The sequence below is a fragment of the Microtus oregoni genome, unplaced genomic scaffold (assembly GCF_018167655.1).
Source record: "Microtus oregoni isolate MIOR12 unplaced genomic scaffold, Mior012 000005F_ref0000423, whole genome shotgun sequence".
Lineage (NCBI taxonomy): Eukaryota > Metazoa > Chordata > Mammalia > Rodentia > Cricetidae > Microtus > Microtus oregoni.
Window position 1 is genome coordinate 10,204,781 of NW_024543064.1, and position 25,004 is coordinate 10,229,784.

The window sequence follows — 25,004 nt, forward strand, 5'->3', positions numbered from 1 at the left end:
TGGAAAGTCCAAGAATCTAGCAGTTGCTCAGTCCTTTGAGGCTGGGTGTCTCATCAGGTCTTCTGTCGATGCTAGACTCCCAAAGAAGTAGGCTCTAATGCAGTCAAGGAATGGATGGGCAAGCAGCAGAAGTTGTGGCTCAGATTAAAGGTGTGTCTTCCCACCTCAAGATCTGGATTAAAGGAGTGTGTCATCCCTTCTCAAGATCCAGATCAAAAGCTTGTGTCTTCCAGCCTCAAGATCTGCATCAAAAGCTGTGTCTTCCTGCTCCAGATCAGGATCAAAAGTTTGTGTCTTCCACCTTAAGATCTGGATCAAACGCTTGTGTCTTCCTGCTCTAGATCCAGATCAAAAGCTTGTGTCTTCCTGCTCAAGATCCAGATCAAAAGCTTGTGTCTTCCAGCCTCAAGATCCATATCAAAAGCTTGTGTCTTCCAGGCTCAAGATCCAGATCAAAAGCTTATGTCTTCCTGCTCAAGATCCAGATCAAAAGCTTGTGTCTTCCAGCCACAAGATCCAGATCAAAAGCTTGTGTCTTCCCGCTCAAGATCCAGATCAAAAACATGTTGTCTTCCAGCTCAAGATCCAGATCATAAGTGTGCCCTCCATATCTGGATTATAGTTCATTTCAGATTGTCAGGGCATTTCAAATGTATTTTAATAAATAAATAAATTTAAATTACTTAATAAATAAATAAGTAAAGACTGCCTGAAGATCTGAAAGTAAAACAGTCCCACTAGTCAGCCTTATGGACCATGTTATGGGAACACACACCTTTAATCCTGTAGCCTCCCTAGTTGACATAGAAATCAGGTGGTGCACACCTTTAATCCCAGTCATAGATAGGAATATAAGACTGTCAGATGCAGTCTTATTTCGAGATTCCAGGAGGCAGGATCGAGGTTGAGGTAAGAGACAGTGGCTGGCTGTTTTGCTTTTTGGATCTTGAGGTTGAACCCCAATTTCTGACTCTGAGTTTTTACTATTTGGTCTTCACCAGTTAGTCAAGCTGACAACCAAGAATAGCCATCACTCAGACTGTTTGATAACATTTTAGTGCTGTGGAGACTCAATTTGGTCTTCACCAGTTAGTCAAGCTGACAACCAAGAATAGCCATCACTCTTAGACTGTTTGATAACATTTTAGTGCTGTCGAGACTCAATTTGGTCTTCTGGTTAGATCCCACGTATGCCTCCTGGGCACCTCAGAAGTGACCTATTCTCTGTGCATGCTCTCAGGAGGCAGGTGCTGTCTGGCTGACTCATTGGAGAGACATTTCTTCCCTTTGTGACTGGTAGCCGTTTGGGGAGAGAGGATTTTGACAGGAGGCAAATGTTATGGAACTTTTCAGACTTTCACCTATTACCCTTAGGTCCACTGGGGAGTCTAGTCTGGTTCAATCCGTGTTGATGATTGCCATATGGATTATTATAATCCCTCTTTCCACTGGTCCTACCTTTGTCAGAACATTCCCTTTCAGTTGTCTTCCTTGGATCGTCTGTGTCAGCATGTGGGTTGGAGGTGGGCTTTTTTTACTTCAGCTTTCTAAGCAGATAGGGTCCCCAAGAGTGAATGAAAACTCTAAGCCACCTCCCTGATTCTGCTTAGTACCCCCCCCCCACACACACACACTTTATTTTCTTGAGACACAGGGTTTCTCTGTAGCTTTGGAGGCTGACCTGGAACTAGCTCTGTAGACCAGGCTGGCCTCAAAACGCAGAGAGATCCGCTTGCTGGAATTAAAGGCGTGCACCACCACTGCCCTGCTCAGGACTCACTTCTCTAAATATTTCTTCGGTATATTTTAGATGTAGTTGTATGATGATGATGGTGTGGGAGCGACTGTGAAAAGTTTAATGTTTTAGGAGCATAATGCCTAGGAGGTATTCTTAGGCATTCTGTAACTAGAAATGTTTTCACAGGCCTGAGCTAGTAGGTGACTGCTCTGAGGATGCTAGGTTGGGCTCTGCCTGAGCTCAGCGCTTCTGTTATTATAAATAGCGGTTGCGTGCATGATTAAGGTGCAGAGCGTTCCTGCTTAACTTGTGCTTGGAATTAGAACCTTTGGTGCTAACTCCTTTCTATGCTATTTGCTTCTTAATGACTCTTTCAATTTCTCATCCACTCGAATTTCATGGGCAAAATGGTCTCGTATTTTATTTTTTTCTCTTGTGTGGGTGGCATGAGGCTTGGAGCTAGCTGTAAGAATCTAGTGGTGGAGGCTGAGCACTACTAGTCCCAGATCAGCTGGTGGAGGCTGAGCACTACTAGTCCCAGATCAGCCGGTACACGCACTCCTGCGAGCCTCCGTGACAAGCTACTAGGTCCTCCTGTTTGCCCTGAGTGTCTTGCCTGCCAGCCAAGGAGTTTTCTGCTAGCCCGGGCCTCGGCTCCGCCTCCTGCCCGGGCGCGCGCTCGAGGGCCCGCCTCCTCCCTGCGCGCTCCCTGACCCCGCCTCCTCTCCGTGCGCGCCCGCTGCGGCGGCGCCCTCCCGACAGCTGTTTGCGGTCGCCGCGCCGCCCCCGCCAACAACCGCCTCTCTGATTGGTTCGCATCTTGTCTCGTCTATCCTGCAGCCAATCGCGCCTGGCGAGGAGCTCCTGGTCTGGTACAATGGGGAAGACAACCCCGAGATAGCAGCTGCGATTGAGGAAGAGCGAGCCAGCGCCCGGAGCAAGCGGAGCTCTCCTAAGAGCCGCAGAGGTAGGAATCGCCACCGCCGCTGGGCCGGGCCGCACCCGCGCGGGCACACGAGCTGAAGGCCGGGCGTCGCCCCTGGCGTCGCGGTGACCTTTTCCGGGCTTGGCCCGCCGTCCCCGCCCGGCCCGCTGCTGAATCACGGCGATCTCGGGACACTCGGGCTGTTTGCGAACTTGTGCCTGAGCGCCCGCGCGGCGGGAAGTGCGCGTGCTGCCGCCGAGTGCGGGCCCGGCCCTGCTCCCGGAATCGGGCCCGCCGCGCTGCGAGGGAGGGCCGCCCGCGCCTTCCGGCTCCGCTGACAGCGCAGGACGCGGCAGAGGAGAGAGACGGGAAGGGAGAGCCGGACCTGGGAGAGACAAAGATGGGGTGCACCGGGGGCCTACGGCGGTGAGCTGCCGCACAGGATGCGTTGGGCTTTGTGGAAGTTAAGGAGGCTTGCTGTGACCTCAGTTTTTACAGTTTGGCGATAAACGATGTTTTGAACAGAAGGTAGAATGTAGTCACACTTATAAAAGGGAGGGGATAGTTTGTGGGTAGGAAAATAGTTTGGATGCGTATATCATATTTCCAGCTGGCATGCAGATACGTCGCTGAAATATTTTTACGAAAAACTTTAACGCGAATTTGAGACTCTGACTGAGCCTAGTTTGAAAACAGGCCAAGGCACGGTACAGTCGTTTTTACTAAAACAAGAACTTTGGGTCTCGTTTTTGTAATTGTTGTTTGTTGGTTTTTTTGTGTGTGTTTTGTTCTTCCCTTAGATCTTAGTAAATTTTTTAAATCCGAACAAGCTCGTCCTTTTCCCAGAACATTGCAAAGTATGTGTGGGAGTGAGGCTATAAATAAAAGCATAAACGTGGTTTTGGAAAACTCTCAAGCAATATTTGATGAGCTCATTGTGACTTTTAAATTTCCTATTCTTTCTATTTCACACCCGAGGATGGCTGGTAGGCCGCTTACTGACTACATTTTTCTATTGACGGTGATTTACTTGCTGCTTTAGGTCATTAAATACTTTGATTCTGGGTCAGATGATAAAAGTCTAGAAAATTCCAGCCCTCCGCCAAGTGTTTAAATGTGTGTTGAGATTTTGTTGGGCCAAGGCTTACCATTCTGTCTCTTCTCCATTATTTAACTTATTTTTCTACTTAGTGTACATTTTGTTTGTAAACAACAGTCATGTTACCAGCCTTCTTAGATAAACTATGACTTGTGTGGAGTTCAGAAATTAGGGGACCTGGGGATTTTTTACTGTGCCACTAAACTTAATTCTGACATTTAATCAGGTCTGTAATTTGATGGCATTCTCACTTTGCTCTGTGGTGAACTGGGTGTGTGTTCAGACCCCGTTTCGTCATTTGTTTCCTTTAGTTATTCTGTACTGTTCTGTTCAGTTAGTTCAGTGTGGAGGAAAAACTTGAAACTAATCCTATGTTAGTAATACACAGACGTACACATTTCATGGCTAGATTGCTGGGTTTTATATTGTTTAGTAGTCCGTGGACAGCAGACAGCTCACTGAGTCTTTCTTGAGCTTTAATTAAAAGACGTGAGCGAGGCTCATGCTCAGCACATACAGCCACTCTGCTGTGGGCGGCTTTACTTCAGAAGAGGCCTGTTTGCTGAATGTGACCTGAGAGCAGCGAATCAAACCTTTCTACTTCACAGCTCAGAAGACCTGAAGGCAGAAGTTTTTATTGTTAACCCGGTATGACTTTAGACATTTAAATAATAGCTTCTTTGGCAGGGTGTCAGAGAGAATCAGAGTAAATTGATTCGGGGGCAGTGTTGCTTACTTGTTTGGGACATACAGCTGACTGGTAGAGTGACGTTGAAACAAAGGACTGGATTCTTCACAGTTCTGGACCCCAGCTTCTTTGTATGACAGCTTCTGTGCCCACATCTGTGCGTTGCATGAGGACCCTTTCAGAACTCATCAGATTGTTGGTGGATCATAGGACTGTTGGGTGTACTGGGTAAGGAAAGCCCTGGTTCCCATGGCTATCACAGACTGGCAACCCTGCCCATGCTTTCCCTCTTTCTGACACTAATGTGCGTTAGGCTTTGCTGTGTGCTGTTCCTCATGAACACAAAGGCAGCAGTCATTCTCTGGTTGGTGCTTGCCACCTAGACTTGGGAAGAGGGTGCATCAGAAAGGCAGTGATGAGCACTTGGCTGGTTGGCAGGTGGTTGGCCCCCAGTAAACACCCAGTGTATAAAGAAAGAACAGTACACAGTGCTTTAAGAAGAGAGTTCATATTGTCCCTGGCCAAGGAGCTTGCAATTTCCCCCATCGTCACTTTTTTTTTTTTAAAACTGGAATGTTTTAAGTTCTCAGTTCTGTGTTTCTGCTCAATTGCATACATGCCTAAGCAGCCTCTGTAATGTTGAATGTCAGAAATGCCTTGGTTGGGATAGCTTAAAGCTTTCAGATAGAAAGTGGGAGGGAAAGTGTTGGCTGTCTCTGGCTGTTTTACTATGAAATGTATAATCTGTAATGTAATAGAACAAAAGCCATGTTTAGAATTTTTACCACTTTCGTGATTTCTGTCCCCTATCCATGACTGAGAAATGAAACAGTTTGCTAGCCTTAAGTAATGACTGTTGTCGAACCTTTCCCTGGCTTATTTAGTAGCGCAGGAGATGAAGCTCAGGGTCTTGTAGCGTTAATAAGCAAGCACTGTGCCACTGCACTCAATGCAGTTCTGGTGAATGCTCTTCCGAGGCTTGACTGCAGTAGCAGTGTGTGTCAAGCCCTGCCTGAAGGAGCAACAGGAGCATTCCCCAGATGGGCTTGGTGGAAGGAATGGGAAAGATGAGACACCTAGGTGTCTGCCCTAACCTCTTGGTGCTGAGAAGAACAAGCGGGTTAACGAGAGGGGGAATGCTTTCTGAAGCTTGAAGACACTTGGAAACTGCGAGTGCCACATCCTGGTGTGGGTTTCTTGGTGAGGACTTCTTCAGCAAGTGGATGTTGTGACCACCTAAGAGAAACTAGCCATAAGTACTGGATACTTCCCCGTTATCCTCACTGGGCCCTGCCTCGCTCCCCTTTAGCCCTTACTAAAGGCCTCTGTAACTCACTGACTTCACTGTCCCAGCAAGTTAGCACAGAAGAGTTATTCATAGCAGCAAGAAGTCCCTTGGATGGGACCTCAGAGATGGATGGCGAAGAGGACTACATCCTACAGCCATAGCAGGCTGCACTGGATGTGTCCTTAATGTCAGGAGATTCGGTTCTCCAGTTGATAACATTATCTAGTTATCTAGGTGACTTTCAACTACCAAATTTAAATTATGGTCGGTGTTAAGGAAATGGCTTCATCTGTCTCCACATAGAGTTATTCAAATGAAAACTCTTGGTATAATGAAGAATACTCAAGTGTTTTGAAATCAAACATATCTGACATTCTTTCTCCAGAGATGCTGAACAGTTCAGGTTAGGTTAGGTCAGGAAACTGAAAAGCTCCATATGCAGAGACTCAGTCCAGATAGGGGTGTGATGAGAGATGAGAGAGGTTCTTGCACTCGCAGAGTGACAGACCATTGGCTATTGATGAGCAAGGCCTAGTAACGTCAGTGTGGATAAGAAGTGGGTGTGGTGTGACACAGCTGTTGTCAGAGCCTTCCTGCACCTCTGTCCTAAGTGACGTGAAGCTCTGGGCACTGTGGGCTCCGTAGGCAGAGGAGCAGCATATGGTCAGAGGAAGCTTGTGCCTATATAGAGGCCCATGTGAGAATTTGTTGAATTGAGGAACACAGCTCTGTACATGGCTGTATTGGCCTCTTTCTTGCCAGGCACTGTGTGGGTTGGCTGGGGGAATTCAGGAGATGATTAGATGCTCTGTGAGGTTCTTGGTCTCCCCTGATTGCAACCAAGTGCAAGCTAGCCCTGGTGTGTGGACTTGATACAGCTCAGCAGAGGCTGCCCTTTGGCGCTTCCTAATCTCCACAGGAAGGGTCTGGAGAAAGAGCAAGGCCTGAGTTTTCCCTGTGAAGGACATTGTGAGGCATGTAGGAAATGTGCAGAAGGAAGGGTGTGATGGTGGTACCCAGCCTCCTGAACAGACTTGCAGACTCCTGAGTACCCTAACAGAGATGTCTCTAACACTGCATTTGTGGAGTGCTTTGTCCTAGCTCCAGATGAAGAATGGGTATTTCTCAGGCAAGAGTTGTGGACTTGTTTGAGATTATTTTGCCGATGGATATCAGCTTGAGCAGGGGTGGGGGTGTGGGGTGGGGAGGTGTCCATGCTATTGTAAATGAAATGGGCAGCAGTAAAAAGGATTTGAAGTTAGTGTTCACGAGTACATGTTATAAAAGCAGAGAACACATGGGCTTCTACGAAGTGATCTCTTGGTCCATGCTAGCAATTGGCAGCTCTGTTTCAGATTCCTTTGGAGCTGAGTGACAGTTCTGGCTGTGGTGCCTTATGGTGGTTAAATCCTGAACCTCCTAGTGCCTTATAGGCAGTTTTTATTATGTTCATAGACTTAACTGGGCCCTCACCTGTTTACAGGTGTGGAGCAGGACTTCTGGGAGCCAGAGGCAGTGTTCCTTCATGTGCTTAGGGCTTCAGGTTTGTCGTGTTGGGCTCAGCGGGCTGTCTTGTGTATGGTGGGTCTTATACATCTGTGTCTCCTGAAGCCCTGGCTGCCGTTCATCTACCTGAGATACCTTTGCTTAGCAGTATATGTCTTGCCCACTTTTGCTGCTGTTGTCTGTGTCTGAATGCTCAGTATGGTTTAAGTTGAGCTTTCCACCAGGAGGCAGAAAACTTCTGTTACCTTTTCTAATTCTACTTGTACCATTACTGAGATACTCGAGATTTAGTCTAAATATTGAAAACTATTTGTTTCTGTGCCTTTGATTTTTAGTTATATATAACCTTGTTTACAATTGTGTGGAATAACCAGACTTTTCTGAACTGTTCTTCACAAGTACATTTTCTTTATGTTTGTGTGTGTGTGTGTGTGTCTCTGTGCACATCCCAGGAGGTGAAATAGGGGTGGAGATTAGAATACTTTGTAGAGGAGTCAGGGAATTGAACTCAGGTTGTCAGGCTTGGGAGCAAATGCCTTTACCTGCTGAGCCATCTCGCTCTCCAACCCAGAATCTTAATATATCAAAAACTATTTGAGACATCTGATTGAATATATTAGGAGCTGTGCTGTGTGCTGTGATTTGTCTATAGGTAAATTATAAGGTGTGATTTGTCTAATACAGAAAAAGGGGTTGATTATAATTGCATTTTCTAAAAGATAAGAAAGATCTTGTAACGAGTTTAAATTAGTTTAGTTTTTTAAAAATGTGATTATAATCTGAATGTTAAAACCTCCAGTATGAACACTAAGTACTTTACTTAAATAACTGATTTTTAAATTGGTTTTAAAACTAGTTGTGCTTTTTTCCTAGGCAGTTTCTCATTCCAGTACACAGATGGTGTTTAGATATGTGAACTCAGTGTTCCTAAGCATGGCAGAAAGGAGGGTGTGGTTTTATATTTGAAGTTGCTTCTAAGAAGAGCAGGAATGAGCTGTAGTAGTGTATGCCCTTAATCCAGCACTCTGGAGGCAGAGACTGATGATGAATCTCTGAGTTCAAGGCCAGCCTGGTCTACAGAGTTCCAGGACTGCCAGGACTACATAGAGACCCTGTCTCAATAAACATACATACAAATAAAAATAAAGAAGGCAGGAATTGGCTGAGTGAGAAGAGAACACACTTTGGGTGTTGGCCACCAATAGGCACGTCTTTGAGTGAAGACTGTGCAGAGCTGTGTTTCAGGTTTCCTGGCCTGGTACTGGATTCCGTATGTGTAGCTCATGTTGCCAGAAACAGGTTCAGAGTTTGATTTTTATTAACATTAATAATTTAGGGGAGCTTGTAGTATGGAAGTAAGTTTGTGCTTACTCTAAGTGAAAAGGATAATATTGAAAGCAGCTGTTTTTGTTGTTCTGACCAAACAGATTTGATCCTTTGCAAACATTCTCTGTTGAATTAACTTATTAGGTGAGTTTTGATACAGACATATGTCAGGATTTGACACTCATTTCTATACCATGCCATATGATGCATCACTTGTACTGCCGCTGATGGTGACAGCAGCTACTATTGTTTTCTAGCTCTGTGCTTGGTGCTGCATATGTGTTATTACCAGTAACCCTGAAAAAAAGGGATCTTTATTCTTACTGAAGAAACTGATGTGCCTGGGCTGTTTGTGGCTCTGTCTTGCCTAAGCCCAATTTTCACCCTCAGCATTTCTGAATAGGAAAGGCTCATGGTGAACAGTTGACTTTGCTGAACTGGGCTACTTATTATCTGTACAAATCCAGATGAGAAGACAGTGCTTGACTTAACGTCTTTGGTATAGAAAGCAAAGTTAGAATGAGAGCTCATGGCAGAGTTATCTCAGCTCTGAGAGGTTATGAGTCGAACTACCTTCGTTCTTTTGAGTGTCCAAAATTAAACTGTAAAGACTATTTCCAGATTGCTTCTATTGGCGTGTTTGCCAGCATGGGATTTTTAAATATTTTGTATTATCTTGGCATCAGTCATGAAGTCACAAGAGCAGAGTAAGACCCTGCTGTCCAGTCCACTTACTTGCCTCTTGGATAGAGTTGGCAGAGGGGAACAGACTGGGACCCTCATTTTGTCCTCCTGTTACTGACCAGTTCAAGGAAGAACCATGTTTAGTATCCTTCTGCAACATTCTGGAGGTCTTGTCCCCCTTGCACTGATATGTACTTTATGTTTCCTTAGGTTGAAGTTTAAGGATCATCAGCCTGCTTTAATAGTCAGTCTGAAAACTAAATCTAGAAACTGATTTAGTGCAGCTCTGATGTGTGGCTGAAGTAGAAGGAAGCGATGCTTGCTAGTTTCCTTCCCTGTCTTAGGATGTAGTTAAGTGTTCTCGTTTTCTCTGTGTTTTGTTTGAATGTTTATTTGTGAAGGGTATTCTCTTGTGTTTTGCTTTGGCTTTTTGGAACAAGTGTGAGCTATTTGAAGTGGCATCTCCAGAAGTCTGGTTTGCTGATGCAGCCGTTCCTGTCCTAGCTGCTTGACTCATTCTGTAGGAAAGGGGACTTAGTAGGAAGAGTTGCCCCAACCTCTCCTGGACATGACCCCCTTACTCTTTCTTTTCTCTCTCTCTGCCTTCCCTCTTCTGGACTTCTCATGTAATCTAGACTGGATTTTAAACTTCTGATCTGCCTCGCCTCCTAAGTGCTGGGATTCTAGGCATGTGCCATTAGGCCTGGATGAACTGCAGTGGTAATTGAATTTTCTTAAGGTGTGCTGAAGTTCATTTCTTTATTGTGTTTATTCCACAGTAGATTCAATTTGTTTTTAAGATGATTTTCTTGTTGATTCATGCTGGCCTTGAACTCCAGTTCTTTTTACCCCTGTCTCCCAATGTTGAAATCACAGTGTGCACCATTCTCCAGTAATTTAAAAAAATGTGATTCATTTTGTAAGTGTGTCTGTATGCATAGTGTTTTGTTTGATTGGAGCACTGGAGCGTGGACTCAGATCAGGCCTAGACACACTGAAATCTTCTACCATACCGCTGGGCTACTGCTTTCTCACATTGTGGCCTGCCACACAGGAGACTCTTTTTTTTTCCATCTTTAATTTGGAATACGATGTGATAAATGTGAGTTGGGGAACTTTGGCTGAGAATATTCAGTTGCTCCTATAGAGTGGCAAACATGCCTGATGGGCAGAGTAGAGCTTTAGCTTAATATTTGCATTCAGGTTCCAAATACCATAAACCTTTCCTTTCTCTGCTTCTCCAGAAAATCTGAGGGAGTGTTTTCACTACAGTGTCAAGAAACAGTGCTATGTTAAGCCCTAGGAGAACATTGAGAACTCTGAGGGCTCTGAAGCAGTGATTGTAGCTGTTTACTATTTGTGAATCTGGTTATGATCTGGAAATTTCAAAAGATCTTTTGGCTCACAGTGTATCCCATACTGGCCTTGAACTTGAAATCCTCTTCATCCCCCACAGTGCTGGGGTTAAAGTGTGTGCTGCTGCTCTGGCTTCAGAGTACTTGATGGAAATTTTATTCACCAGCTGATGGAGAGTTGTCTTACATGTCTCAGCATTCAAAACAACATTTGTTTTGAATGTACAGAAATATAATTTCAGAGGTAAGAAATTTTATGATGAAACAATGATATTGTTTAAGTGTGATATATAAAAATTCTCTGGTTTCTGAAATGAGAATGGAGTCTTTGCTTTCTTTGGACATTTTCAAGTTGGTGCTACTGGTTCTACGGTGTTGGCTTGACCGAGACCAGTTTCACATTTAATGAGTGAGCTCCATGTTAAGCAGAGGATTGTCTCTGCTTTGGTTAAAAGGAAAATCTTTCCTCCCTTGTTTATAATCCCACCTCTTGGACTGCAGTCTTTTGTGGGTTTCTTGACATCACATGCTACAAAAAATGAAGGCAAACTGGTTTGTTTGCCTGCATTTAGATCTAAGAACGAACAGTATTACAGGCGTTTGAAGTTGTAGTTGAACAGTTGAGGATGAACACCAATTCAATTTCTGGGCCTTTTGTTTTTACTGTTTGGCTTCTCAGGTTTGGCTTTCATTTTCTTGCCAGGTTGAGGTGTAGAATATGCCTTTCTGGGCCTGGTGGCTGTTTATACTTTTAATCTTAGGATTACTGTGGGATAGAGTGACTGGCTGCTAAAAGCTAAGTCCAGTCTCAAAGAATGAGAGTTTCACTCTGCTCCTCTGGTCCTTTGCCGTGAGGATGTTAAGTGCTGACAGGGCCAGGGGTTAGTGTGGAGACTCTCCCTAAATGGACAGGTTTGTACTGTGGGTGCCCTGGTGGTCAGTTTTTCTTGTGATTTCTCTAATATGAGACAGCCTCTTGTTCTGTTTCCACAGACTAGATTGTGCAGTTCACAATGGCACCCACATCTAGACCACATAAAGGAGGATCAGGCTGTCATTAGCTGCAGTTGCTTGACCTTTTAAGAACCCAAAATTCCATGTGTACTCATCATTAGGAATTTTACCAGTGGCTGCATGAACTATCACAGGAAGTATCTTTTCCTTGTTATTTGAGTTATAAGTATGTTTGATGACAAGGTGGAGTTTGAATGTTTTAACTTTGTTATCTATTTGCAGTTACAATCGCATCAAACTGTAAATTAGGGAATTAAAGATAAATATAAACTATGCTAAGGTAGTAGTATATTACCTTATTCATATACATAATATGTATATATGATAGTTGTAGTAGCATAGTTTACCCTGTTTCAAATTGAGTCCAAAGTGTGTGTTTTGTGTTTTTTATGTGTGTGTGTTAGGTGGAGGGGGAAGGGAAAATTACAAACTTCTGTACCTCAGGTGTTAAATGTGTGAAGCTTAGACTGTTTTGCAATAAGAATAGTGTACATAGCCTTGGAATTAGAAGGCCAAATCGACTCCTTGCTTTAAAAACAATGTTGCTTTACAAGTTTTTGTCTTTAGTTTTCCTTTCTGTAAAATGGGGTGAGATGAACTGGCTGTGATAGCTCATGCCACCTGAGCCAGCCTAGGCTGCAAAGTGAGAGACTCTTGTCTCAAAACAGCAACAGCTATAGATGAGGATGCGTCTTCCCTTGCTGGTTGCTGTGCATCTTTGTTTTTTTTCCATAGTAATGGAGGAGTCATTGTGTGAGACTGTTAGTCCTTGGGCTTACCAGCAAAACTCTTAAGAAGTCAAGTTGCAGCATTTTAAAACATGGACATTAAAAATCTTTGGTTTTGAGCCGGGCGTTGGTGGCGCACGCCTTTAATCCCAGCACTTGGGAGGCAGAGGCAGGCGGATCTTTGTGAGTTCGAGACCAGCCTGGTCTACAAGAGCTAGTTCCAGGACAGGCTCCAAAACCACAGAGAAACCCTGTCTCGAAAAACCAAAAAAAAAAAAAAAAATCTTTGGTTTTGCTTTGGAGATGTGGAATTAGTGAGTGAGGTCAGAGGACCTGTGGCATTTGACATCGCACATACCTGGCTGTCATTGGCTTGTCTTCTTTCTTTTTTTAAAAAAATATTTATTTGTTTGTTTGTTTATTTATTATGTATACAATAGTCTGTCTGCAGGCCAGAAGAGGGCACCAGACCTCATTACAGATGGTTGTGAGCCACCATGTGGTTGCCAGGAATTGAACTCAAGACCTTTGGAACAGCAGGCAATGGTCTTAACCACTGAGCCATCTCTCCAGCCCCTTGGCTTGTCTTCTTTCTTTGTTTTACCTTGCTCATACCACTCCTAACTGCTGTGCATTTTAACCAGATTTTAGTGCATTAGACATTTTGGATGAAGTTTAGGTACATTTCCCAGAAATCATTAGACAGCCATGGAAACATTTCAAATTTCTTTGTTCTCTTTCTGGGTGTGAAGTTAGAGAAATGCAAGAATGTAAAGAACCACTCTCTTAGAAGTTACTGATAAAGTTTGGTTTAAGGGAAGCAAATGGATCTGACAGTTCTGAGAAGTTAGAGAACACATACATGTTCTTCTGTGGATACTCAGTGCTTGCATGCACTTACAACCTGACTACAGTAAGAGGAGGCCCAGACCTTAGTGTGGATACAAAATGAGATTATGCCCAGTGTGACTAACTTGGGAGAGGGGCCTTCAGTTTTACCTGGTTTTCAAAGGGGTCCAAGATATCCTTCCCTAAGGATTAAAAACCACTAAAGTGAACTCAATATGTTTAATAAAAACAACAACAACAAAACAGCTTAGGTTGAGGGCCAGAGAGGCGGCTCAGCAGAAAAAATGCTGATGACTTTAGTTCCATCTCTGGAACCGCATGGTGAAAAGAAAGCACCAGCTCCCAAAAGTTGTCCTCAGACTTCCACACACATCGTGTACACACATGCATGCGCACACTAATAACTGTAAAACAGATGTTCAAGTTAGGAAAAAAGATCAAAAGAAGAGTAATAAAGTCCATAAGTGTAGACTGTACTTGTATCTTATACTTATAAAGATAGAATGTACTTGTATCTTATATTGGTAGGACCTTGGCATGCATTGATGGAGCATTAACGAGTATGGGATTCTTTTTTCTCTCCGGCTGCATTAGATTTGTACAGGTCATAATTATATCAGGCTGGGTTCCTGTTCAGTGTAAAACTAATGAACAAAACAAATGGCTGATGGAGAAGTTTGCTAGAGGATGCATAAGAAGGAACATAGGCTGGTAGCTTAGACTCCCAAGTGTGGGGAATTCCATGTTTTGTTGAGTGGGTCCCCTTTACAGATGATCTGTTCTCAGGGTCTATGAGCGGCTTCCTCTGTGTGCTTGATCTTGCTTCCTCTTGGTGTTAGTGTCAGCTTGTTAGACCACCAGCCTGTACCCAGGTGATTCCCATTTGCTTGCAACAGTGTTATTTCTTATTTCTCAGGTCATGGGCTGTGGTGCAGTACTTTCATGTAGGTTTGGGGTTTCTTTTGCTGAAGACCTAGGAACAGGCGATGTTTGGAACTGGGTTGAGAATGAGACACACCCTTTTCCTCAGTCATTAGCGCTGGTCCTGGAGAGCACCCTCCCCCCCACACTCTAAACCTAGCTCTGGCTTAGCTGTCCTCCCATTCTTGGTACCAGCACTCTTTTACCCTCCTGATTTGGCAGAATAAGAAATATCTATTGACGATGATGTGGGATAATCCCCGAGACCAGTGCTGGAACCTGTTAGAGCTACTTCTGGAGCTGCTTGCCTTGCCTTGCCTCGTCTCCTGAGTCTTTTCAACAGCCCCTACTTCCTTCCCTTCCCTCCTTTGTCCTCCTTCCTCCAGCCATCCCTTCCCTTTTCAGTGAACTACAAATACTCTTGAACAACTTTTCTACACATTTGGCTTTTTGTTATCAGTAGGTTCTTTTTGCGGAGGGCTCTAACTTCCTTCATAGAAGATCTCTCAGTAGTAATATATCTGTATTTTTTGTGGCTTCTAATAGTGTCCTGTAGCTAATAGTACCCAAGAAAATCATTAAACTGTCTCTCTGCCATTGCATTAGAACCTTTATGAAGTGAGGAGAAAGCAGAGAAAAGACCTTTTAAACTTAGAAAGAACAAGCTTGCTCTGATTTCCTGATGCATCTGAGAATATGTGTTATTAAATGAATCAGAGAACTATAGGAAAAGTTTGGAACTGAGTTTCAATGTATTCTATAATCTGAAAATAACTGTGACACACATTCTCGTGTGTCCCAATGCTTTGTCTTGTTGAGGTGAACATGGCCAAGATTCCTGTTGAAGCAGTGATGTGCTGTGCTTTAGTTGTGATAGGGTAACAGACAGGCATGAAGGCGGCTTGATGACTGCTGACATGCCAGAGATAAGATCAGGTTGAGCAATAATGGTGTTTTATTATTGCAGTTGGGCTAGAACAAAGTGCCTTACTCCATAATAGGGCCATGAGATGAAAAGATTTTGTGTTTCTGTTAGGGATCCTGTGTCTGTAGCCCTCTGTCTAAATGTAGTGGAGCCAGTGGCCTACTTGCCAAGTTTAAGAAAATGCAAATAAAAGCTAGTTAACATGACTCTCATCCTAGCTGATGACTAAGTCCAGGACCCTCTCTGCTATCAGTGGGCACTCGGCATGATCGTTTCAGTGTGGATATTCCAACTAGATAATGATAGGTGTAATAACTAAAGAACAAAGAATGTGTTTATATTCTGAACAGTTTTGTTGGGTATACAAGTAGGAGGGAGAAAATAGATGATTTGTTCAAAATGAAAAGTAGAAATGTTTGCCAAAGGATTAAAAATTATGTATGTCAGCCGGGCGGTGGTGGCGCACGCCTTTAATCCCAGCACTTGGGAGGCAGAGGCGGGAGGATCTCTGTGAGTTCGAGGCCAGCTTGGTCTACAAGAGCTAGTTCCAGGACAGGCTCCAAAACCACAGTGAAACCCTGTCTCGAAAAACTAAAAAAAAAAAAAAAAAAAAAAAAATTATGTATGTCAGTCTTACTCACAGAAATATTAATTCTATCTTGTTAATTTTGCTTTTGTGTATATTTCATTTTGGAAGTCACCCACTCATGAATTTTTCTTTGCATAATCATGACTGACAGGACCTCTTCCCTGGTGACTGCATGTCATGGCCACTGTTGACTTTGGTACCAGGGCCAGGGTGTGATGCTTTGTGACTTGCAGAAGCCCTTCTGGGCAGGCACAGTGTCTCAGACACTGGTCCTCATCAGTTCTGCCAATGCAATTTCCTGATTCTCCCTTGAGTCACTTGTGGCCTAAAGGTACACAGATACTGCAGTGGGCTGGGATCCTTTGTGGAGAAACTTAGTTTCTTATGTGTTCCTAGTGTATCTCTGTCTCCATACCCACTGTAGACCATTATTAAATCACCTCCAGGGTAAGACAGGGTTGATACTTTGTCGCTTCCTGCCCACTACTGTCTTAAATAACTCTGGCTATTTGAGGTCTCAGCATTGCCTCTATCTATTTATTCTTCTACCTTATTAACACAATCAAAGGGGGTTTTAGCTTTAACAGTCTTACTGGAGCATGTACTTGGTGCTTTCTCTCAGGTAAACTTTTTTTCTGGTTTTTGGGACCTAAGCTTGTATCTCAGCCATGTCCTGAGTGTTCCTCAGTCAGTGCACAGCTAGCTTTTTCTTATAGAAATGTAAAAAATTTAAAAAAAAGTATAACAAACGTAAGTGCTTTAATTTGCTTGAGATACAGAAGGAGTCTTATGTGAAATTAGAACCCAGAAAATGTCATTAGCAGGCTTCCTGGAACATAGAGGATGAAGGGGAAAATTGCATGGGACTTGAAGTTCCAGATTGGGTACTGACTTGGTGGGTTGTGTCTTGAGGCAGTTCATATAATAATGTGAAGTTTAGAGCTGCGTTTGAGGTTAGGGAAGTTGTGCTCCATGGTGTTATGGTGGTTCTCGCCTTTACTACAGCAGCTCAGTTTCTCCCACCCCCATCTCCTGTGATGTGTTCACTGAGCCTCAGAGTCTCACAGGCAGTCCTGACTCTCTAAATTAGAGTCTGAGGATGGCCTCTGTGCTGTCTTAATTCTGTTGATACTGAAGAGATGGCTAGCTCCCCAGTAAGGAGACAGCACACAGGGTGTGCTTCCTTGTTGTGCTGATTAAACATCTTTAAGTGAAACATTCTGTAGAGTTTCCTGTTGTTTGTCTAGTTTATTCAGATAGTTAGAACATAAGCCAGATTTAGGTTAAATTATTCATGTGCTGCCTTAAGCAGTTTTGATTTTGTAACTCCCACCCTGGGTACGAGCAGTATAAGACTGTCTGTTGTCTAAGAAAGCAGCCATTACAACTGTTGAGTGTCTTTATATGGAGCTGTTTGACTAGAAGCGCCTGTTTCCTTGGTGAATCATACTGGTTCCGAGCAGGGTTCTGTGTGGTTAACTGATACTTTGTGACGTAAGGGTAGAATGAAAATGGAAGAGTGCTTCTTTCCAACTGCTGCCCTTATGCTCAGTGTATAGGAGCTTCATCTATCAGGCTAGGGATGGATGTGCTGACTGAGCCATCACTGAGCTTATGAGATGGCAGCAAGAGACCCAAAGAGCACTTTGAATGGGATTGTCGTCACTAATTCTAGCTCTTGAGTGTGTAGTTGAAAGGCCTGGGTAGACACCTCCCATCTCTGATTTAGGGGTGTCTCTATGATATTAGAGGCATGAGTTGGTACTTTGAGTTCTAGAAGAATGGCCCCTAGATGGAATGGGCATGGTGTCATAACATAGGCATGATACAGGCCCGACAACCTAATGCATTGATCCTAACTTCAGCAACTAACTTTTTTTTTTTGTATATGATAGACTTGATGTAGTAGATAATTGCTCTTTGCCTTCTTTTTCTTCCTCTTTATGTGCACTTTCCTTCCCCTCAGCACATCAGATATTGTCCCTCATGCTATTCTTCGGAGCCATTTCCATTTCACTTTCCTCATGTTTCCTTCCTGTATCTTTCTTGTCTAGACCAAGTGGAGCAGCCAGCTGGCAGTAGCGCCATGTAGGACCCTTCAGGAGCCCCTGGTAAGTGCACTCGTGTACTTGCCAACCACCCAGTGGGACCTTTTGCTTCAGAGAGAAGCTCCAAGTCCTCTGTCCCCTTGAAGTTCTGATGAGTTACTGTGTTTTCTCTTGTAATCTCTTTAATGTAGCAGACAGAAACCCAGTGCCTGGAGAGAACTTCTCTGATTAAGGAAACATGGCAGGTCCCATCTGTCCAACAGTGCTGGTGTGTGACAACAGTTTCTCACAATAAGTGGGAGCCGAATTAATTTGTCACAAATGTATTTGTTCCTCTGGGTTCAAGCCTTCAGTTTCTCTCATAAAATAGCACTCTAATGGGACAGGCATATGGTTTTTTGGTAGCCCCTTCATCTCTTCTAGTCAGAGGACCTCAGGAGAAGTATCTTGATAAATGGTTCTGATTGAGAAACTTTAGATGTTAGTCCTAGCTCCCTGAATAAATGATAGTCTTACTAGATTTTCTGTTGCCACATTGTTCACTAAGTTACCTTGGTGGTATAATTTTTCATCTATAGAATTGCATAATTTTTTAGATCACAGATTCCTGTATGTGTGTTGTGACCTCAAATCTAATCCATTGGTACAGTCCAGTACTCTGACATTTGAGAGAGCTCCTCCAGAGAACAGGGGAGGTTTTGCTGTGGTCTGAGTTTTAGGTTGTCACACTGGGAAAGGGGGCATTGTTGCTGAATCTTGTGGGTAGAGTGCCCCTGCCCCCCTGCAAGGTGCTGTGAAACGTACTCTGGTCAGAGTACTTCAGAGAATTGTGACTGAGAGTGTCATTGTGCTGTGCTTGAGAAGTCAGGCTAATTGCTCTGTTTGTGACTGTGGTGTGCTCTTGTTCATCATCTGAAGAAGGTTCAGGAGGTGCTCGTCCTCATGTGGTATGTCCTCACAATGGATTGCATGTCCTGCTGTGGCTTTAGGGTGAATAACCAGGGAGTAGAAAACAAAGTAACTTGTTGATGAGGAGCCCAGAAATGGACATGTGTATGAACTAGCTGTTTTAGTGGTGTTTTGTGTTTGTTTTTTTTTTAAGGCAGGGAATACAATGTAAATAGCATTTGTCTTTCACATACTTAAACAGCTACATTTTGAATGTATCACACTGTAGGTTCTATTATAATGGAAGCATATTTAATGTTTTCCATACGCCTGGTTTGCTTCATATTTCTACTTGTGCTACTTGGGCATGGAACAGCACTTGGGTTGTCAAATCTTTGAATTGCCTTGGCAAAGTATTCTGGTCAACAGATTGACTCCTGCTTTTGTAGTAAATTTTACAGTATGCCTTTATTTCTAATGTCCCTGAAGCATATTGCAGAGGCCATGTTGAAATTACAGTTCTCCGTTTAAAAACTTGTAGACAGTTATAGTAAAGGGTTGTACCTATTTCTTAGCCTGCTTGAGGACATGGGATAGTACTGACTATACTAAGTACTAGTAGTACTTTTTAGAAAAACACCTCTGTACCTAAATTTTGAGTGCACTCTCTGAAGGTTCTGCTGCTGGCCTTGTGACAGTGGAGCAGTTCTACTGCATCCTATGGTCAGATTGTCATTTGTGTTTGTGTGTGTGGCATGCGTTTTGCTTGGAGTTACTAATCTCACTCTTTCAGACTGAACATCACATACAGGAAGGACATAGACATTGAGGATAATGAACTCTTGAAAGGGGAAAGAGTGCAGATTCTGTTCAGCACAGATCCTTCAAGAGCCTTTGTCAGAAGTTAACAGTGTAAGGTCAGTCCAGCGGGGAGTCCGAAGAGCCTCCCTCCCTCTGTGGAAGGTGCCTGTGTGTCTGCTATAGCACTGTAAGGTAGAGATGGGAGTCTGCCTCGTGTGGTGCTGATTAGTATAATTCTTCACCTGGAGATGGGGTCACCATTGCCATGATCCTCTGCCCTTTGACTTCCGTTCACACCAGAGTGGTGGTTCTTCTGGTCGTGTGTGCTTGTGTTCCAAGCCATGTCAGCTGCAGGTGGAAAAGAACATGTGAGCATACTGTAAGGAACTTCTAATCATACAGTTACAAGAACAACCTGACTCCCCCAAACAAAACAAAACAAAGCCAAGCCTGTTTTCTTACTGGCTAAAGATTTAGGCACTTATTTTAGGATTTTCCTTTTGAAGATGAACAAACGACTTGTTTCGTGTAGTTTTCTTGTTCTATCTATTAAATTTTTATCAAAATCTTTTTAGTTAGTACTTTATATTATAGTTGATTTCTGTACTTTTGTTTTATGCCATTTTGAGTTTCTGCTATCAGTTGTCTTCATTTTAGCTGACCGTTCCCCTTGTGATCATCTGTTGTTGAGACTGTCGAATGTGATTTCACTGTGTTGCAATGATGGGTGGTTTCTGTCTGTCTTCAGCTGAGGTGGATATAAAGGTAGTAGAAGGCTTGTTTATGAAAAGCAAGAAAACATTTTTTTTCCCCTGGGGTTTGGGGCTGGACAGTGAGAACAGTGCTGGAAGAGAGGGAAGTGTTGGGGAAAGAGCTTGACCCTCACCTGGACTGACTACCAGTTTGGGGTCAGTCCTACGGTGGTCTCACCTGTGTTCCTTTGGGGATTCAGTTCCTTCTTGTAACTTTTCAGTAGATGCCATGTTTTAATTTAGCCTTCTATGGTTTGGGATCATTTAGAATGCAGTTAGCATTTCCTGAACTGTGTGTGCCTCTCCCCATGGTAATGAAATACGGGCTAAGCTGGCTGAAGTTATTCCTGATTCCTCTGCATTTGATGTTGGAGCCATGTTTATCCTTCATCATGTAGTACAAATGTTTACTTGTAAAGTAGAAGCTGCAGTTCCGGCTTATCCTATCTTAACTAACAAAAGGTTCTAAGTAATACCTTACTGTTTCTCTCCAGTATGCCTTTGCTCATATTATATGATTTCAAACTTCATTGATTCTAAAGTTTCTTTTATATTTATTAACTTGGCGGGGGGAGGGGGCAAGCCAGGGTTTCTCTGAGTAGCTCTGGCTATTCTGGAACTTGCTCTGTAGACCAGGCTGACATTGAAATCAGATCTGCCTGCCTCTGCCTCCCAAGTTTTGGAAGTAAAGGCATATGCTGCCGCCACACCCTGGCTGTTAGTAACATTTGAGAATACATTGTTCATTAATTTGATAGCTGTCACAGCTGTGAAACTAAGGACCTAGTGCCTAAAAATGTAGAACTTACGAATTTTTTCCTCTGACAGGATTTGATGGTGTTTATAGTCAGTCATCCATTGCTTTCTTTAGAATTGCCTGTAAATACAGTTGACTTTGCTTCAGTTAATAATCGTTCAAGGATCAGAGTGGTCGTGAATGAATGAGTAAATAGATATATGCTGTGTTTCAGGGAAGAAGAAATCCCAAGAGAACAAAAACAAAGGCATCAAAACCCAGGCCGCGCAGCTGAAGGCAAGTGAGCCAGATTCCATCTTTGCAAACATGAGAGGGTCTGCAGAAGGTAAGAGTGATCTAGAGCTTGGTAGTATCTGTGTTCCTCATCTAACTTTTCATCTCAAGAACTATAGAGGGCCCAAGTAGCAAGAAAACTATCTGAGTTTAAGTATAGTAAACTGAATTTTATATACCCCACATCTTCTTCAAAATAAAATTATTATCCCCTTAAAATGAAGTAAGGCATGCTGCATAGTTGCATTCATAAAGAATGTAGTAGCTCAAACCTTTAATCCCAGCACTAGAGAGGCACAGGCAGCAGGCCGGTCTCAATATAGTCTATATAGTGAGACTGACTAAAAACTTACTTTTTTCAAAACAAATTGTGTGTGTGCGTGTTGAATGCTTTGAAAACAAATCTGTAATAACAAGCTAGGCTGGCAAGCCATGAAGATGCTGTAGGTTACTAGCAATGTGACATTCTGATCTGCTCAGTGGTTACACAGATACTATTTATTTAAGGAAATTGTCCTAATGATATACCTTATTTATGTTTGTGTGTCTTTTATTAAACAGTTACTTACAAATATCAGATACCTTAGATTTTGTATAGTTGGGTCATGATTTATGTCTTTTATGTTTCTCTTCACGGAATCCTGTTATCCCTCCCCAATAGACGTCTCTGAGCATTGATATTCTAGATCTTTCATGATAGCAGTCAGCTTTCCCTGCTCAATGCAGTTGTGTTGCACCGATAGGGCCCACTTGTTCTTCTTGGCCACCCGGCTAGCTTAGCCCTAAGATAACCATACAGAAATTGTATTAATTAAATCACTGCTTGGCCCATTATTAGTTCTAGCCTCTTATTGGCTAATTCTCACATCTTGATTTAACCCATTTCTATTAATCTGTATATCCCCATGTGGCAGTGGCTTACCAAGAAAGATTGAGCATGTCTGACTCTGGCAGCTCCATGGCATTCCTGCAACACAAAGACAAAAGGACTTCCTACACCACAACTGAGCTTCCATATTTGGGAATCTTATGTGTCTCAGTTACAGGCAAATTCACAGAGACAGGAGCTTGCCCAAGATTGTTCATTATGACACAGACAGATTTCAGAATATAGACTTGTGACTCTTGCAAGAAATATTTGTGTATGTGGGGGGAGTATCAATATTTTGAATACTTTTTATGGCCACTTAATTTGCCCCGTTGATGATGATAACACTAAAAAAAAAAAATCAGTTTTTGTGCCCTTTCTGTAACTCAGAAATGGTTGGGTTCGTTGTGTACGTGACCTTTAGGGCGGCCAAGTGAGTCAGGTCGAAGGTCAGTGTGATTTTTAAACCAGAAGGAACTAACTAGAAAGAGGCGAACTTCCTCTATCCCCACACCTCCCTTTATGCACTACACAGTGCGGTAAGTGAGAGGAGTTCATTTTACAGTCTTAAATCTAACTTTTGCCTTCTGAGAGCAAATTTGCTAAGACATTTGTTTGAAAAATACAAATAATGCTAAACAATTTTTATTTTAAAGTTTGAAAAATGTAAGAGTTACTGTTTCTTGTTGTACCATTAAACCATGAAAGACATTTGATGCTCAGGCTCATTTTTTGGTACTGCTGATCAGTGTGAGGATCTCTTTGCCTAGTGCAGCTGCTGACCCAAGGTCTCCCAGCCCTTATGTTTCAAAGACCAAGAAGACATAGATACTGCTTTATGGGCCTACCTTGAGAGTGTGCACCTGTTACTTTAGACCAGTGGTTCTCAACCTGTGGGACCTCACTGAAGGTTACATATCAGATATCTACATACTAGATATTTACATTACAATTCATAGTAGTAGCAAAGTTACAGTTATGAAGTAGCAAAGAAATAATTTATGGTTAGGGGTCACCACAAAATGAGGAACTGTATTAAAGAGTCAAAGAATTAGGAAGGTTGAGAACCTCTGCTGAGGCAGTGTCAGACCAGATTAATTGCAGACAGCTTTTAAAACGAAGGAAACCACACACAGGTTACCATTTTGACGGCTCTCCCGTCTTGTTGAGAACACACAGAAAATATGAAATGCGTCTTCGGGAGAGAAGGCTGGTTTCTATTTAGAAACAGGAGCCTATTGCTAATGAGGTAGGCAGCAGATGGTAGAAGTAGGACCCCTGTTTCTTGGAAATAATGAGAGGGCCAGGCCCAGGTGCTTAGGTGAACTTGTGCTCTTACCTTTGTATTTGCTGTATTTGCAGAGCTTGTAGCACTTGTCCACCCTTGAGCATTTCCTCGCGCCAGTGGTTCTGTGTGGACAGCCTGCTGCATCCTGACAGTTTAGTTGGACAGCTCTTTTCTGCCTCTGTCTCAGCCTATGGTCCAACAGCACCTTTCCCACCTTAGTTTCGGTATTCAGAAAAGCCTTTTTGTCCATCTCTTCATCCATCCCATAGTTGAGTTTCCCAAATGACTCTTTCCTGCATTCAGGTGCTTTACTGGATGCTTTTTGTCCTTCGTTTTGATGATCCCATTCTTTTCCCTCTCCATCCTTGATGACTTTAGCCTGCATAGCACACTTCATGCCAGATAGACAATTAGTTTATTGTAGAATAGTTCGTTGCTTGCTGTGTGTAGTTTCTGCCAGAATAAAACTTGTCCTTGGTAATAATTTTATCCTGCTGTAAACTTAGGATATGTGTGGGAGGTAGGGCATAGGGTCCTGACAGTCTGGGGTGACCCATGCTGTCTACTGTGCATGCTTCATGGGGATCTGTCAGGAAGCTTGAGTTGGCCAGTTTACTTGGTGTAGAAAAATTATATCTCTGCCTCTTTTACAGTCTTCTGAATTCTGAGAGTGACCATGAGAGAACAGGCTGAATTCAGTAGCATAGCAGTTGGTCCTTCTTATTGGGCAGGTGACATTGTGGACCATGCTACCAGCATTCACCCCGGTAGCAGAAGATCTGGTCTGGACGAGTCTTCTGTTCTCTTCCACCTACAAGCCCATCCTCTTCCTTTATAGAAACCTTGAAAGAGCTCCTAGTAGTCTTTCCATTTCCTTCCTTCCCTTTGAGGATTTGTCCTCACTGTTCTGCTGTGGCTGTTTTCTTGGTCCCCAGACCTCCCTGTTGGCAAATGGGGCATATACCAGTTTTGGTCCTTTATTTACCCAGCATCCTGCAGCTCTGGACTGAGTGGACCATTCCTTATTGTGACTTGTTTCTTGGCCTAAAGGCCATTTAGCACTCAATCCTACTTTGTGTTCTGTTGCTGTGATAAAACAACCAAAAGAAACTTGGTGGTACAACCAGTTTATTTGGCTTATGTTCTATGGCGCGTTAATGAGAAAAGCCGAGGCAGGAGGAACTCTGGCTTATTGAATTGCTTCAAGTCTCAAATTCAGCTACATTTTTTTTTTTTAATTCAGCCTGGGACCACATGCCCAGGGGTTGTACTGCCCACGGTGGGCTGGACCCTCCAACATCAACCATCAATCAAAAAAAATGCCTCACAGATATGTCTGTAGGCTAATGTAATGGAGGCACTTTCCCAGTTGATGTTCCTTCTTCCCTGATTGATAGGTCAGGCTGACAAAGACATTCGCCATCACATCCACTCAGTGTCTGGGGGTATAGTCCTTCCCTATCTGTTCACTTTCTAGTTAGTCTGAAGTTCACTGCTCATTAACCATTTTCCCCTGAGTACTTGGGTATAGGCAGGTACCCCAGCCTCTGTGTTGACCTCGAGATTCCTATGAAATTCTACTTCGTACATTACCTAAACTTTAGCTCATCCTAAGGAAACTCATGCTTTGTTTCTGCCACATGTGAGCAGGATTATCGCGGTTTCCTGCAGTCTTCTGGCTTCTCACCACAGCC

General features: G+C 43.2%; 1 protein-coding gene across 7 annotated transcripts in view; it reads left to right on the forward strand.

The window, feature by feature from the left end:
• The window catches only part of Prdm2 (PR/SET domain 2), a 105,728-nt gene that overhangs the window by 52,331 nt on the left and 28,393 nt on the right, over nt 1–25,004 (forward strand). For 3 of the 7 annotated variants that reach the window (XM_041651272.1, XM_041651274.1, XM_041651275.1), the window contains 2 exons: nt 2,579–2,705; nt 21,096–21,206. In XM_041651272.1, coding sequence (XP_041507206.1) covers nt 2,579–2,705; nt 21,096–21,206 — 238 coding nt within the window. Of the gene's footprint in view, nt 1–2,578; nt 2,706–2,902; nt 3,192–4,389; nt 4,411–17,727; nt 17,747–21,095; nt 21,207–25,004 lie in introns of those variants that run through there. The other 4 variants (XM_041651277.1, XM_041651278.1, XM_041651279.1 and 1 more) reach the window with 4 other exon arrangements.